General features: G+C 39.2%; 1 protein-coding gene across 3 annotated transcripts in view; it reads right to left on the bottom strand.

Annotated features, from left to right (window-relative positions):
• RASGRP3 (RAS guanyl releasing protein 3) overlaps positions 1-14,933 on the bottom strand; it is a 157,752-nt gene that overhangs the window by 1,753 nt on the left and 141,066 nt on the right. For all 3 annotated transcript variants that reach the window (XM_072634144.1, XM_072634145.1, XM_072634146.1), the window contains 3 exons: positions 6,929-6,965; positions 3,786-3,911; positions 2,342-2,706 (listed from right to left, as the gene is read on the bottom strand). In XM_072634144.1, the coding sequence (XP_072490245.1) occupies positions 2,342-2,706; positions 3,786-3,911; positions 6,929-6,965 (528 nt within the window). The remainder of the gene's footprint in view (positions 1-2,341; positions 2,707-3,785; positions 3,912-6,928; positions 6,966-14,933) is intronic.

The raw sequence follows: 14,933 nt of genomic DNA, 5'->3' as shown, positions 1-14,933 counted from the left end.
CAGGATCACACAACTAAGTAAGTGTCTGAGGCTGGATTTGAACTCTGGAACATAAATCTTCCTGACTTTTGGCCCAGCACTTTACCTACTGTGCCACCTAGCTGTAGATCAGCATTTTATAGTTGTAGAGAGCTGTCTGGAACCCTAATGTTTTAAGTGATTTGCCCAGGGCCACACAGCCAATATGTGGAGAGGTAGGACTTCAACCCCAGTAATTCTTGATTTGAAGCAAATTCTCTAGCAGGTAAAGTCCAGCCACTTCACCAAACTGGCCTACATTATAATTAGACAAATTCCAGGGAAACAATTATAGTTTCTTGCTGTGCAAATGCCCCTCAGTCAAATGCAAATCTCTCCTTCAGTAGAGAGGTAAGAGGCTACAGAATAGAATGCCACACACATAGTCATTATGAATCACTAGAAAGATTGAGTTTAATTAACATTTTGTATTTGTTACAAGGGAGGGTTCTTTGGGTGAGAGGGTATATACATGAAAATAATTAATGGAAGATCAATATGTATTATACATTACATAATTATAATCATGTATAATGATAAGTAGTAATACATAATTCTAAACTTTTTTTTTCAGAGAAAGGACTTTCAGACTTTCACATATAGTCCCAATCTCACTACTCCCCTCCACCCCAGTACCTAACAGTGCTGGGAATCTATGAGGTGACTGATTGACCTCCAAATACTTGATGGACAGCTGGAAGATTCGCAGCCTCCCACAAACAAGTAACAGTCTAGTACAGGGTGAGATGCCCAGATCCCCAAAATCTAGCAAGTGTTTACCAATCATTTGACCTCTCTCCACTCAAAGACCCACCTCCTCTGATTTATACACCCAAGGTTTGGTAGAGAGTGCCCTTCTCCCTCAAAACTATGTTTACAGGGTGTTGAGCTTCTCATGGAGTAGGAGGGCAAAGTCATTGAATAATGAATTTCTTTTTATCTAAAATATTTTGAGGAGAAGAGCAAAAAACAAACCCAAGATCTCTTTCCAAACTGTGCTGAAGGCAAAATCAATAAATTCACACCAGTCTGATAAATAAAAGGACATCTGTCTGGCTGAGAAAAAGGGCAGGACTAATTCTCAGACACTTTAAAATAAACAGGCTCCCCCTCAACTTAGATCAGGGGGACAAATAGAAAGGAGGCCAACAAAGAGAGGGGTGGGGACAAAGGAAAGAGCAGACAATGGAGCTGTGTGTGGGAGCAGACAAAGGAGACTTCACATCTAAGGCAGCCTCGTTTGTTTGTTCCTGTCAGGCAAGGCTAATGGCATTTGGGGAGGTTAAGTATTTTACACATTGATTATTTCACATCCCAGGACATTCAAGTCTATTCAACAAATATTTATTAAGCGCTGGGCCTGTGTGCCAGGTACTAAGTTAGTTCTAAGGAGGCATCATCAAACCCTCAAAATGCCCCAAGGGGGTTGGTATTACTATCTTACCCACTTTGCAGTTAAGGAAATAGACTTGAGAGAGGGTTCCTTGCCCAGGGTTATACAGCTAGTTAATGTCTGAGACAAAATTCAAACTTGAGTCCTCCTGACTTGAAATCCAACATTATCCACTGATAATAAATGCATGAAACCTACATGACTCTCCTTAGAAATCTGCACGATTACAAATCCTCTAATCCAATACTCTTAGAATGCAGTTGAGAAAACTGAGGTTCAAAGAGTAACTCGCTCAAGGCCACTCAGTAAGTGGGCAGAGAGAGGGCTAGAATTCAGATAGCCTTATCTTCTCGTTACCTCCATAAGAAAAATCTGACTAGCCTTAGGCTTGGTATCAGAGTAATTGGCTTTACATCCTCCATTTGTCTCTCACTTATTACCTTGGGCAAATTACTTAATCTCTCTGGGTCTTTATTTCCTTGTCTGGACAATGAAGGGCTAGGCTGGGCATGGTGGTACCTGCTTATAATCCCTGCTACCAGGGAGGCTGAGGCTGGTAGATCTCTTGAGCCTGGGATTTCTTAGCTACAGTGGGCGAAGGTGATCAGATTCCTGCACTAAATCAGTATGGTGAGTCCCAGGAAGTAAGAGTTGAGGAGGAATGGAGCATCAGGGTACCTAAGGAAAGATAACTGGCCCAGGTTGGAAACAAAGAAGGTCAAAGCTCCAGTGCCAATCAGTAGTGGGATCAGCCCCTAAGTAGTACCTGGACTGTCAGCCTGGGTGAGATAAGGAGGCCCAGTCTTAATTGTTTTTAATTTTAAGAATAAAATAAGGAAGTTGGACTAGATGGCTGCTTGGGTCCTCTCTGACTTTAAAATCTATAATCCTATGACTTTAATTCCATTTTTATACATCACTAACACCAACCTCACATTCTTGGTTGGCTTCATTGGTGTCTGCTCCATTCTGGTCCAGTTCATATTCTGTGCTCTGAGTCACCATGTTCATGTTGACCTGCCCCCCAGGTTTCTCATTCTCCCACCGAGCAAAGCCTTTGTCCTTTCCAGCTTTGCCATGGAACTTGGATTTCATTTTGGGGAAGGTATGAGATCCTGAGTCACCCCATCCAGACTCAGGCCACATGGGCTCCGTCTGAGTGGCCTGACTGGTGGTGGCCCGCTGAAGGCGCACGGAGATCTTTCGAGAGGAGCCTGTCACCAGGGTGATGGCTCGGCTGTCCAGATCTTGATGTCCAGCAGCAACACCAGGAAACTCAAACACCTCATCCTGAACTGTAAAGGGAAAAGGGTCTGATGTTATTTAATATACAGTATCACAGAATTATAGAATTTTTAGAGTTGGAAGGGACCACAGTAACCATGTAGGCCAACCCCACCACATCGTGCCTGACAAGTGGTCATCTTCCAGCCTCTTCTGGTAGTCCTCCAGTGAGAAGGAACCTACCGGTCATAGAACCGGCCTATTCCATTTTCTGAACTGAGTTCAGGAAGTTTTTCCGAACATCAAGCCTCAGTTTGCCTCCTTGCATCTTCTACACACTGCTCCTAGTTTTATCCTCTAGAGATAAATAGAAGATGTCTAATCTTTTGTTTTAATTCCATGACAGGCCTTCAAATATTTGAAGACAGATATCATACCCCTTTCTTACTATCCCCTTCTCTTTTCTGAGCTTAATATCTACTGTGCCTTCCATTGCTCCTCAGGGGGCATGCTGACTCAAGGACCTTGGCAATCTGGCTTCCTTCCTTTAGATGCTTTCTAGCTTAGACCTGGCATCTCAGGGGTGAAGACACACAAAAATCATACTTCCATGTCCTGATACCTCTATACCCACAAGACTAGGACATAAACCAGCATCAGGCTGCCACTTACTAAAAGTTTATAATATACTGATGTTATTCTAGACTGGAGAAGTTCTTAACATGGGATCCATGAAGTTGTTATTTTAAATATTTTGAGAACTGTTTTTTGTAATCCTATGTATTTTATTTTCTTCATTTAAAAACATTCTTCCTAGAAGAGATCTATCTAGTCTTACTAGATTGCCAAAGATGTTCAAAACACAAAAAAAGTTTAAGAGTCTTGGTCTAGAGGATCAGACTGCATATGAACTGCCCCTAAAATTATGTCTCTTTGAAAGGGAAACAATACATGCATATATAGGTTATATAGCTACATATGGGGGGGGGGGGGAAGACATATATTACTCTCAGGTACTATATGAGTCAATTTAGGGAGGAAAGGATAGCCTATATATGGACCAATATGGTATATATTTTTCATCCTCCTGGGATCTGAGTGATCGAATAGGCTTAGATCTAGCAACCAACAGAAACAGAAGTGTACTTACCTGGAGGCAGTGACGGGCTGCCTGGCAGAGAACCATGACTGCTTCCCATGGAGGTCCCTCTTGCAAATTTCCTGCATGCCAGCACAAGGAGGTCCTTGCACTGCTTGTGACAGTTGGCTCCACAGTCTATAAAAGTTCAACATGTACATCTCATTCCTTCATTCAACAACCACTTATTTAGCACCTGCTGTATACTAGACACTGGGAACATAAAGGCAAAACTAGTAACAGTTCCTACCTCAAAAAAATTGCATTCTATTGGAGGAAAGAATAAGTAAATATAAAATAAAATTTAAAAGTAAATTTGGAGTAATATGGGGGTGGGGCAGCCCTATTCATGGGAATGGGGGAGGAGGGGAGAGAGAAGAAAAGCTTTATCTTCTAAGAGATAGCTTTCAAGCTGGGCAGTAAAGGAATCTAGGGATTCCAGGAGATAAGAATTAGGGGAAATTGAATGTTAAGTGTGAGGACCAGCAAGCAGGCTGGTTTGGCTCCGGTTAGAGTGCACGAAAGGGGGTAATGTGCAATGAGCCCAGAAAGGTGGGCTTATACCATGATCTGCTCTGACATCACTAGGTCCTACTGCCCAGGGCCAAAGAAAAAAAAAAACAGAAGTCTGCGAGCTCCCTTGCGCACTTCACTGTTCAAATGCTCCATCATTTTTATTGTCTTTGATTATAGCCAGAGCCAAATTAACAGCAGCTCCACCACATACCCAAGAGCATTATGAATGCCACTAACCCAGTATTAGTGCAACAAGAAAGACGTGTTTTATATAGCTACCATCCTCTGCTGAAAAACAATTAACAACGATAACTGTAATAATAACTTAGCATGTATATATTTTATGTATGTGTTTGTGTTCCTGTGCAGGGACAGGATCTTAGCTGCCTTTGTATCTTCTTACAGGGCCTCCTAGTTCTCTTCTGCTACACAGAGGCTCTTAAAATAAGTATCGATTGATTAGCTGAATAGTCTTTCTAATAAAGGCAGAAATAGTGAAATTGTAATCCTATTCTGAGCATTTGCTCAGGAAGCCAAATTAAATACTGCTCCAATAGAAATGGAGGTATATGAAGTCAATTCTGAGACCACTGGGTTTTTGTTGTTGAGTCATGTCTGATTCTTCATGACCCCATTTGGGGTTTTCTTGGCAAACACACTTGAGTGGTTTGCCATCTCCTTCCCCAACTCACTTTACAGAGGAGGAAACTGAGACAAACAAGGTTAAGTGACTTGCCCAGGGTTACATAGCTAGGAAGTGTCTTGAGGGGAGATTTGAACTCAGGAAGATGAGCCTTTCTGATTCCAAGCTCAAACTCTATCCACTGTGCCACCTAGCTGTCACTGAGGTACTAATTAGTAATTAGTAATTAATTCAATACACCTAGTGCCTAAGGTAATACTTCACTGAAAACATATAACCTGCTCCCGATGACTAACTTGTCAAAACTAAATATGGCATATGTGCATATCTGTGTGTACTTCCTTCAGGAGGCCTTTTCTTACGGCCTACCATATGTTAATGTCCTCATGTATTCATGTTGTATATAACCTGTACAAAAACCTGTGAAGTAGCAAGGTGGTCCAGTGGATAGAGCATTAGAACTGGAGTCAGGAAGATGAGTTCAAATCCAGGCTCAGATATTTACTTGCTCTGTGACCCCTGGTAAGTCAATAAACCTCATTTATTAAAAATGGATAATAATAGCACCTACCTCCCAGGATTATTGTGAGAATAAAATGAGATAATATTTGTAAAGCATTTGCAATATTTGTAAAGCATTAAAGTGCTTTATAAATTCTTTTATTATCTGTAAATCATACATTCTCCTTGTAAAAGGATTCTTAACCTTTTTGTATCATAGGCCTCTGTCAGTCTGGAAAAACTTTTGGATCCTTTCTCAGAATAATGTTTTTGAATGCATAAAGTAAAATATATATGACTACAAATGAAACTAATCATATGGAAATACAGTTATTGAATTAAAAAATTTGTGGATGCCATATTAAAAATCTTGTATTTTATAAGATGCTTGAGGATAAAGATAATCTCATTTTTGTCTTTTTATTACAATAGTAAGCCCAGGGATCTGCTAATGGGGCTCAGACATTTATGAGATATATTATAATGGGCAAGTCACTTAACAATGGGGATAGTAATAATTGTACTACACACAAGGCTGTCAGTCAAGCAGATCAAACACAGTAACGTATAGTGCTTTGCAAACCTTAGAATACTATATAAATGTGAAATTTAACCTGTTTGCCTGTTTTTGTCTAGATTTATGATCTCATCCTTTCTGGATGGGGGAATCCCAGTATGGAAAGTTTCTCCAAGGATGTAGATCAGCACCTCATTTATAACTTATACCCTCTAACTTCAACAATTACCTTGCCACTCACATCAGAAATCATGCTCTGGAGGATTCAACTCTTCTGTCTCTGTCCCTCCAAAGACCTTGATATATGGATTGGTGATTGCCTCTTCTGGTCTACTACTTCAAGAAATCTTCAGTAATGTTTCATTTAACAATTTACTCTCTGGCCCTCTCTTCCACAGCCTCTACAAGTGGCTTTTACAGGCATCCCACTCCCTTCTGGTCTTGAAACATGATCAATTCAACTTTGTCAATGTTCTTGGATAGCATAGGTCATTCTGCTCTCTTGGCCTTACTCAGTGAGGAACTGTCAAGTGAAAAGAGTCCCTCCAAAGCCACCAGCCTCTTATCAGTAATTGTCTCCTCCTATCAGAAAGTAAATTCTTTGAGGGCAGAATTTGTCTTTGCTTTTTTCTTTTTTTTTCTTTTACTAGCCAAGAACAATGCTTGGCCCCTAGTAGGTGATTGACAGATGTTTCTTTATTCATCTATTGGCATCAAACCGGATCCTCTTGGAACATTAAACTTCTGGCTCTTCCCATGATTGCCTGTACCTGTCAAGCACCTGGCACCAGCAGAGCTCTAGGTACCAATGGCCAAAATACTCATCCTTGACGCCAGAGCATTTTTGTTTGGCTGAACAAATTATACTCCTGCCAAAACACAGCAATCTTGGAATTTTATTGGCAGTTTACAACAAGAACAACAACAGTTTGCTGGCCTGCCTAGAACAGAACATAGATCCACTTTTTCTTGACCTACCTTTGCATTTGTATCCTTGCTTGATTATGCCCCAGAGCTGCAAAGAAAGACATAATAGTCAGGGAGTCAGAAAGGAAAGCTGGAACAGAAACTAGGTCACTCAGGAGGAAGTAGCAGGAGCTTCTAAGCACAAACAGGATGCATGCATCTACCCTTGCACCCCTCCCATTCCATTCCAGCTGTGGGGGGATAATACTAGCTCCCCTTCTCTTTGATTTTTTGCAACTACGTGAGTAGCAGCCAGGATGGAAAACTGAAGCTGGAAGGAAAACTGTATCTTTTGTTAACTCGGGGCAAAGTAGTGAAGTCTGCAGAGTTTTGCCTCCTGGCTCTCATTCAAGAACTAACCCATCCCCACCCCACCCTCTCACCCTGGACCGCAGATGGGGAACTTGTGGCCTCAAGGCCACAAGTGTCCCTCTAGGTCCTCAAGTGTGACCCTTTGCCTGAATCCAAATTTCACAGAACAAATACCCTTAATAAAAGCATTTGTTCTGAAAAACTTGGACTGAGTCAAAAGGCCACACCCAAGACTTCAAGGCCTCAGATTTCCCACTCCTGCCCTAGCCGATCTGACTAGTCTCCTGTGGGAAAGGAAAGTAATATGGGGAGGGAGGGGGGAGTCCCTTCTTCGTAGGATTGTCAGAAATCTTTTGTTGTTTTGGAGTCTTTTCAGTCCTGTGTGCTTCTTTGTGACCCCATTTGGGGTTTTCTTGGCGAAGATACTGAAATGGTTTACAATTTCCTTCTTTAACTCATTTTACAGGTGAAGAAACTGAAGCAAACAGGATTAAGTGAATTGCCCAGGATCACACAGCTACTAAGTGTCTGGGGCCAGATTTGAACTCAGGAAGATGAGTCTTCCTGACTTTAGGCCCAGTACTCCATGCACTATAGCATCACCAGCTGCTGAGAAGAAATCTTAGCAGTCATCTAATCCAACCTACTCATTTCACAGATGATGACAAAATTATGGCCCAGTGGCCAAAGCAGGAATTTGCTTGACTATTCATATTTGTAACAAGGGATTTGTTTTTCTTGTTTAATCAATGAGGGAGACAGAAAAAGATAGAAAGGAGAGAATGCAGATCTTTGTAAAAATGAAGTGAAATTGATTTTTTTAAAAATAAACTATAGTGTGGAGAACGTAAAGGATTTGCCCAAAGTCACACAGGTAAGTATATGGCAGAGATGGAATTTAAACTCTGATCCTAAGACTGAATTCAAGTTTATACTCTTTTCATGGAACCATATTGCCTCCAACCTTCCTTAGAAGTATTTGCAGTTGAGGGGAGAAAGTAGTTTGCGACTCAGAAAAATGAGGATGGGAATGAGGAAACATCATTTGGAGAGATAATTCAGGGACTTTACTGGGGCTCCTCCAATCAGATCACTCAAGGGACTGATTTGCCTTCTCTACCTGTGCATAAAACTGGCTGTGCCTTTCCTTTAACTAGGGAGTATTTTCAAAGTGGGACCAATCAATATGGCATTAGATTGTCATTAGAAATTGATTTGTTGTCCAATAATCCAGGTGGATAGAAACACTCATAGGATACCGTCAATGGGATGATTTAACAGCTTTTGAATACACAGGTATAACCAGGGTAAGAAAATAAGGCATTTGGCCCAAAGCAACAAATTCAGAGGGCACTGAATTTAAAGATGTTGAAAGAATTTGCAGTCCTTCAGTAGTTTATGAACAACAGAACTTAACACTGGTATTGGCAAAAAATAATTAGCTATGAAGAAAGCTGTCATCCTGTCATTCCCTCCACCTTCTCAATCAAAGGCAAGCTTTATGGTATTTGACCCTGGTACAGAAAGTTCCTAGTTAGGGTCCTGGAGGAGTATTTTCGATTCTTAGCCCTACTATCATTTTCTTTTAACCAGAACACCAACTAGACCCAATTGATGAATTTCTCCAGTTCACTTTACAATCCCTTTTGTAAAAGAATCATTTAAAATGTCTTTTGATCTGATTTTTAAAAATTTTTTTAAAGTAAAATGTAAAAGCTATATAGTTGTCACCAGTTGTCACTAAGAAATATTTCTTTAACCCCATCATTCAATTGAAACTGTTCTCTAAGTTCACTCATGCCCTCTTAATTATAAAATCCAGTGGGCCTTTCTTAGTCTAAATTCTCCTTAACTTCTTGGCATTATTCAATACTGTGAACCAGTCCTTTCCTTACAACCCTTCTCTTGGCTTCCACAAACCTAAACTATCATGGTTCTTTCCCTACCTTTCTTAAGTCATTTAAATCCCTTGCCATCCCCTTCAGTCTTAAAATTCTTCCCTTCTTTTTCACTTCTTTTCAAAATGTTTTGTTGATATCTTTTGGTTATATATTTCAGGAAATACTTTGATCCCTTTTATCCCCCAGCCTCTGAACAGAATCCTTCTTTGTTTTTTAACAAAAGAAAAAAAATTAAGCAAAATAGACAATAGTTACCATATCTGACCACATACACAACATTCTTCCTTTATAGTTCCCTCCTTTATGTCAGGAGGTAAAAGCGTATTTCTCACAATCTACCTTCCTCTTAGTAATTATGACATTTATATTGTAGTCACTGTATATATTTTTCTTCTAGTTCTGCTTATTTCATTTTGCATCCATTCATACAGAGCTACCCATGTTTCTCCTTATAGTATTCATTTCTAATTGTACAATACTATCCTGTACTCACTTGGTTCTCAGTTTTTTTGCTGCCATAAAAAAATGTTGCCATGAATATTTTGGTATATCTTGGACTTTCTCCCCCACCCCACTCCCCAAGGTCAAAGAATATGGACTACATAAATGCCAGTGGTTGTTATTTAATGCTATAGACTCTACAGGCATTAGTTCTAACAGCGATGACTTCATTCTCTGGGCCTTCTACGACCCCTTCTGCTGACTTCAAGCAGTATTTTTAGAGCAAGACAAGGGTATGCTGGTAAATGTGTAAAAACCTCCCACTCTCAGGAAAATAAGTACAAATTATTAACCCTTTCATAAATCTAAATAACCAACAATACAATAAATCAACAATTGTTGATTTCTGAAATGTAGATACTCAACAACAAAAATTTAGCAATCAGTTGGAGGATAGAGACCCAGATGAACTCTCAGTATTCCCCTCCAAACAACTTTAAAATAATTCCTCAAATTAAATTTGGGCCTCCAAAATAAGAGTCATTCCCCACCTGAAAAATGGTCAAAGGATAATATGAACAGGCATTTTCAGAAGAAGAAATCAAAGTTATCTGTAGATATATGAAAAAAATGCTCTAAATCATTATTGATTAGAGAAAGGCAAATTAAAAGAACTCCGAGGTACCACCTCACACCTATCAGAAATGACAAATGCTGAGGGGATGAGGAAAATAGGTTAGTGAACTGGTCCAACCATTCTAGAACAATCTGGACTATGCACAAAGTGTTATAAAACTGTGCATACCCTTTGACATAGCAATACCACTACTAGGTTTGTATCCCAAAGAAATCAAATGGAAAGGATCTGCATGTACAGAAATATTTAAAGCAGCTTTTTTTTTTTTTTGTGGTGGCAAAGATGTGGAAATTGAAGGATTGCTCATCAATTGGAGGATGGCTAAACAAGTTGTGGCACATGATTGTTATGGAATTCTATTATGCAATAAGAAATGATGAGGGGAGTGGTTTCAGAAAAACATGGCAAGACCTATTTGAACTGATGCAAAGTAAAATGAGAATTGGGAGATCATTGTGAACAGTATAGCAATGTTGTAACGATGATCAACTGTGAAAGACTTGGCTACTCTGATCAATACAATAATCCAAGACATTTGCAAAGGACTCATGATGAAAAACTGATGTCCACCTCCAGACAGAGAGCTGAAGAACTTGGAATACAAATTGAAGTGTAATTTTCTGGCTTTTTTTTTAATATGGCTAATATGGAAATATTTTGTATGATTTCACCCTATAATTTATGTTGTATTGTTTGCCATTTCTGTGGGAAGAGGAGGGGTAAAAGGAAGGGAAAGAATCTGAAATACAAAACTGAAAAAGAAAAGAATGTTAAAAATAAATAATTTCTTTTAAGAAAAAAAATTTAAAAATCAGGTTTTCCCTGGGTCAGAACTGGTTCATCCATGCACATTAGTTTAAACCCTGTTTGGTCAAAAGTCAAAAAGTCTAAAAGGTTCTCATTTACAGTGACACACTGCATTGACCTGGTAATATCATTTCCAAGAAAAATGAGAAAGCAGTCTAGTCAACTAATCTGAACTTAACTCTATGAACAGTTATATTACCCATTTTTCTACCTCTGTATAGGATTACTAGCAAACAGACATTGAAAAAACCTGTGCCAGTTCAATTAAAGTATCTTTTTTCTATGTGCGTCATTATTTATTATGTTGTTTTGAAAACAATAGGGACTTGGAAAGAACCTATAATTCCAAATGCCCTCACTCTTTATACCTTTGGTAGGACTCAAAAGTCATTGTGACTTTTGAAAGGTAAAACATACATTTATTCTCGTTTTTAAAGTATCTCATCTGGCATCAAGATCTCAAATCTTGATCTTCAAATATAAGTTAAATAATCACAGAATCTCTGAATTGGAAGAAAGAGGTCATCTGGTCCAAATTTCACCTGATCAAGAATCTCTTCTATTGATCTAATCAATAAGTATTTATATAATCTGCTAACGCCAGGTTCTGTGTGTTAAGTGATCTTCTAGATTTTGATAGAAATCATTAAAAAATTTAGGGAAAGAAGAAAACTTAAAATGAATAGATTTCAACTCTTTCACTTTAAAAATGAGGAAACTTAGATCCAGAGAATTTAAGTGATTTACCCAAGGTCCTGCCAAGAGTAAATAGAATGACTGGGATTCAAACATAGGTATCTGTCTGACTCCAGGTTCAACATTCTTTCCACTGGGCCATACTGCCCTAAAATGCTCAAATTCTTTCTAAAACAGTTCTGAGCACATCACTTTGTGGCCCAAGGGTCTTCAGAGTGTTTCCATTGCCTGAATAATATTTGTACTATTAAGCCTGGTATGTGAAACCCAGGACAGCTAGATGGCATAGTGGATAGAGTGCCAGGCCTGGAAGACTCTTCTTTCTGACTTCAAACCTGACCTCAGATACTTCCTAGTTGTGTGGTCCTGGGCAAGTCACTTAACCCTCTTTGCCTCTGCTTCCTCACCTGGAGAAGGAAATGGCAAGTCATTCTAAGCATCTTTACAAAGCAAAACCAAACCAAGATATGGCCATAAAAGTTAGACATGACTGAAAAACGACTAAACAAAATATTCAGATAAAACTTAAAAGTGTAGCACATACTTTGTTTTTTCTTCAGAGACTTAGTTCTTAAACATTTACCAGCACACCCCTGGGCTTATTCTTTACTAAAATCCACAGATCTTTGTAGACAATAGACAAATTACTGTCTAACCGTATCTCCTCCATCATATTCTTGTACATCTTCTGTCCTTTCCTTTTTCATTACCTGTGTTAAGACCATTTGCTACGCCTGGAATGTCCTTCCCTCACCTTCTACTGTGGAGCCCATTGCTTCTCAAGGCAGCCCATTTCACTTTGTGATAGCTTTAATCCTTAGAAAGCTTTTCTTTAGATTGAATTGAAATCAGCCTCTCTGCAGTGTCCACCTTTTGCCCCTGCTTCAGTCCTCTTAATTCCAGAAGAACAAGTCAAATCCTCTCCTTCATGTTTGGCCTTCAAATATTTTAAGACAGCTCCCTCTCTATCTCTTCTACTCTTTAGGCTTAATATCCACATTTCCTGCAGCCAGCTCTCCTTCTGAATCATCTCCTGGATCCTAATTATCCTGATTACATCTGGACAACCAGTTTGTTACCAGTTTGTCAATGTCCTTCTTAAAGTGGCACAATATACAGCACTCTACCCTAAGAAAGGTTCATTAGGAAATACAGCAGCTTTACCGCACACTGAGTTGTCGGTGATCTGCCATGGACTCTATTTCATTCCATACTTGTCTTCTTTGATAAAATGCCAGCTATATCACTGCTCCCTCTCCCTAACCCACCTCCCCATGGTGGAAAAAAAGAGCCAAAGGAGGATGCAACTATAGGTTTGTTCATGTAAACTAAATGGGTTTTGTTTATCACTGCCCTTGTCAACAGCCTTTCTTCGGACTAAGAATTCAGAGATACAAGGCTATGGGAAGAACACGCACTGCTCTATTTTTAGTTGCTGAGTTGTGTCTCTAGGACTTTAAGAATCAAGTCCAATTGCATATAACTCAGCACAAAAGGGTGAGTCATTTCTATAGCTTCACCAATTATCAGGGATTTGTTTGTTTGTTTTAATAGCTACTGCCCTGTCTACAGCTGCTCATTGACCTTCTATTCTTGGAATGGGTTTTGAACATCAACCTTGGCTCAGGCCTCAGATGTCTGGGCTTCCTGTTTGACACCTGGGAAAGGAGAATAGTCAAGTCTCTATCAATCAGGGAAGAATTTAACTACAGATTCACTTGCAAAAAAAGAATAATCAATCCTTCTTTTGGTATGGTGCTTGGAGGCTTTCAAATACTATCACGATGATGATTAAATTAATCAACCAGTCTATCAACAACCATTTCTTAAACATTTCTTATGTACCAGGCACTGAGATAAACACTAAAGATACAAAAAAACAAATAATTAAACAAACCCTTCTCTCAGGGAATTTAATTCCACATTCTATTAAGTAAGATCTGATTCAAAGAGTAGGGAGAAATTTAAGCCAACAAGGGAAATTAAATTAAATATAAATCACAGACCATTAAAAGTGCATCAAATTTACGCAACCTATAATGACCACTTGATCAGTTTTCTGGGAGCTAGACAGAAGGAGGCTGGTCTTTTTTCACCCTGCTTTTTAGTTATAGCAGAGAGTGCCATTTTAGGAAGAGACTGACAAGTAAGACTATTTTCTCTAGGGTATGATAGCCTCCAAAGCTACTCAAGAAATTAGGTGTCAGTTTTATTTCTCTACCTTTCATCTTAAAAAACAAACAAACCAAAACTGTGATTTCATCTACATGGGCAGGCAGCAAGAATTTATTAAACACTCACTATGTGTGAGGATACCCCTACAAGTAAAAAAGAAGAGCATTCCTTTCTGCCATGGAACATGTTTTCCTACCAGGGTGCTTTCTTGGATTTCATCAACTCCAGAAATTAATCATTCTGAAAATGAAATCACCTCAGAAATTGACACCTTTTCGGGCCCCTTGCCCTGGGGGCCCACTCCCTCCCTCTGATTGAAGAGGGGGGAAGGTAGATATTAGAGAACTCTTCTCACATCTACTACTATTTAAGGAGGCCTTCCAGGAAATTCACCTCATCGTTTACCACCTGGCTATTTTCCTAGGCTACATGATATCTAGAAATTCAACATTCTGCAAGATGGAATCAACTCTGAAACTCTAAACTCTCCAAATCATTTCCCACCCCAGCTACAGGACTTCACACTGTGTAAACCTCCCCGTCACTTTCTCTTTTCATCTCCTTTTATGTGTTTTCTCTCATTAGACGGTGAACTCTTTGAGGGATCTGTCCTAGACCTTTCTTTGCATTCTCAGTGCTTACTAAGCACAGTGCCTGGCACACAGCAAATACTTAGCAAATGTCTATTGACTCAAGTCTGACAACACACCAAAAAAAAGTCATAAAGTTGGATTGGGGTGTTATGAAAATTTTTGCTTTTTTATTTCCTTTTGTTGATTTCATTGATTGAGAATGCGAGGTCAGGACCATTACTCTTAGTTAGGTGGTTGAACTGATTGAAACCTGTGCTATGGGTTGTAATAATTAACATATGGCCTCAAACATTCTTCAGGAAAGAAAAGCCAAAAAAGGGAGCCACAGCTTCCCAAAGTAATTTGATTTACCTCACTTAAGGAATGGATTATAGTGATGACTATCCATATGTAAATCTCCCCTCTCCACACCACAATGAATTTCCTAAAATAGTTTACTCAATAACCTTAGTTTA

Source organism: Notamacropus eugenii, chromosome 1, assembly GCF_028372415.1.
Source record: "Notamacropus eugenii isolate mMacEug1 chromosome 1, mMacEug1.pri_v2, whole genome shotgun sequence".
Lineage (NCBI taxonomy): Eukaryota > Metazoa > Chordata > Mammalia > Diprotodontia > Macropodidae > Notamacropus > Notamacropus eugenii.
This window is presented reverse-complemented; position numbering and strand designations above follow the sequence as displayed.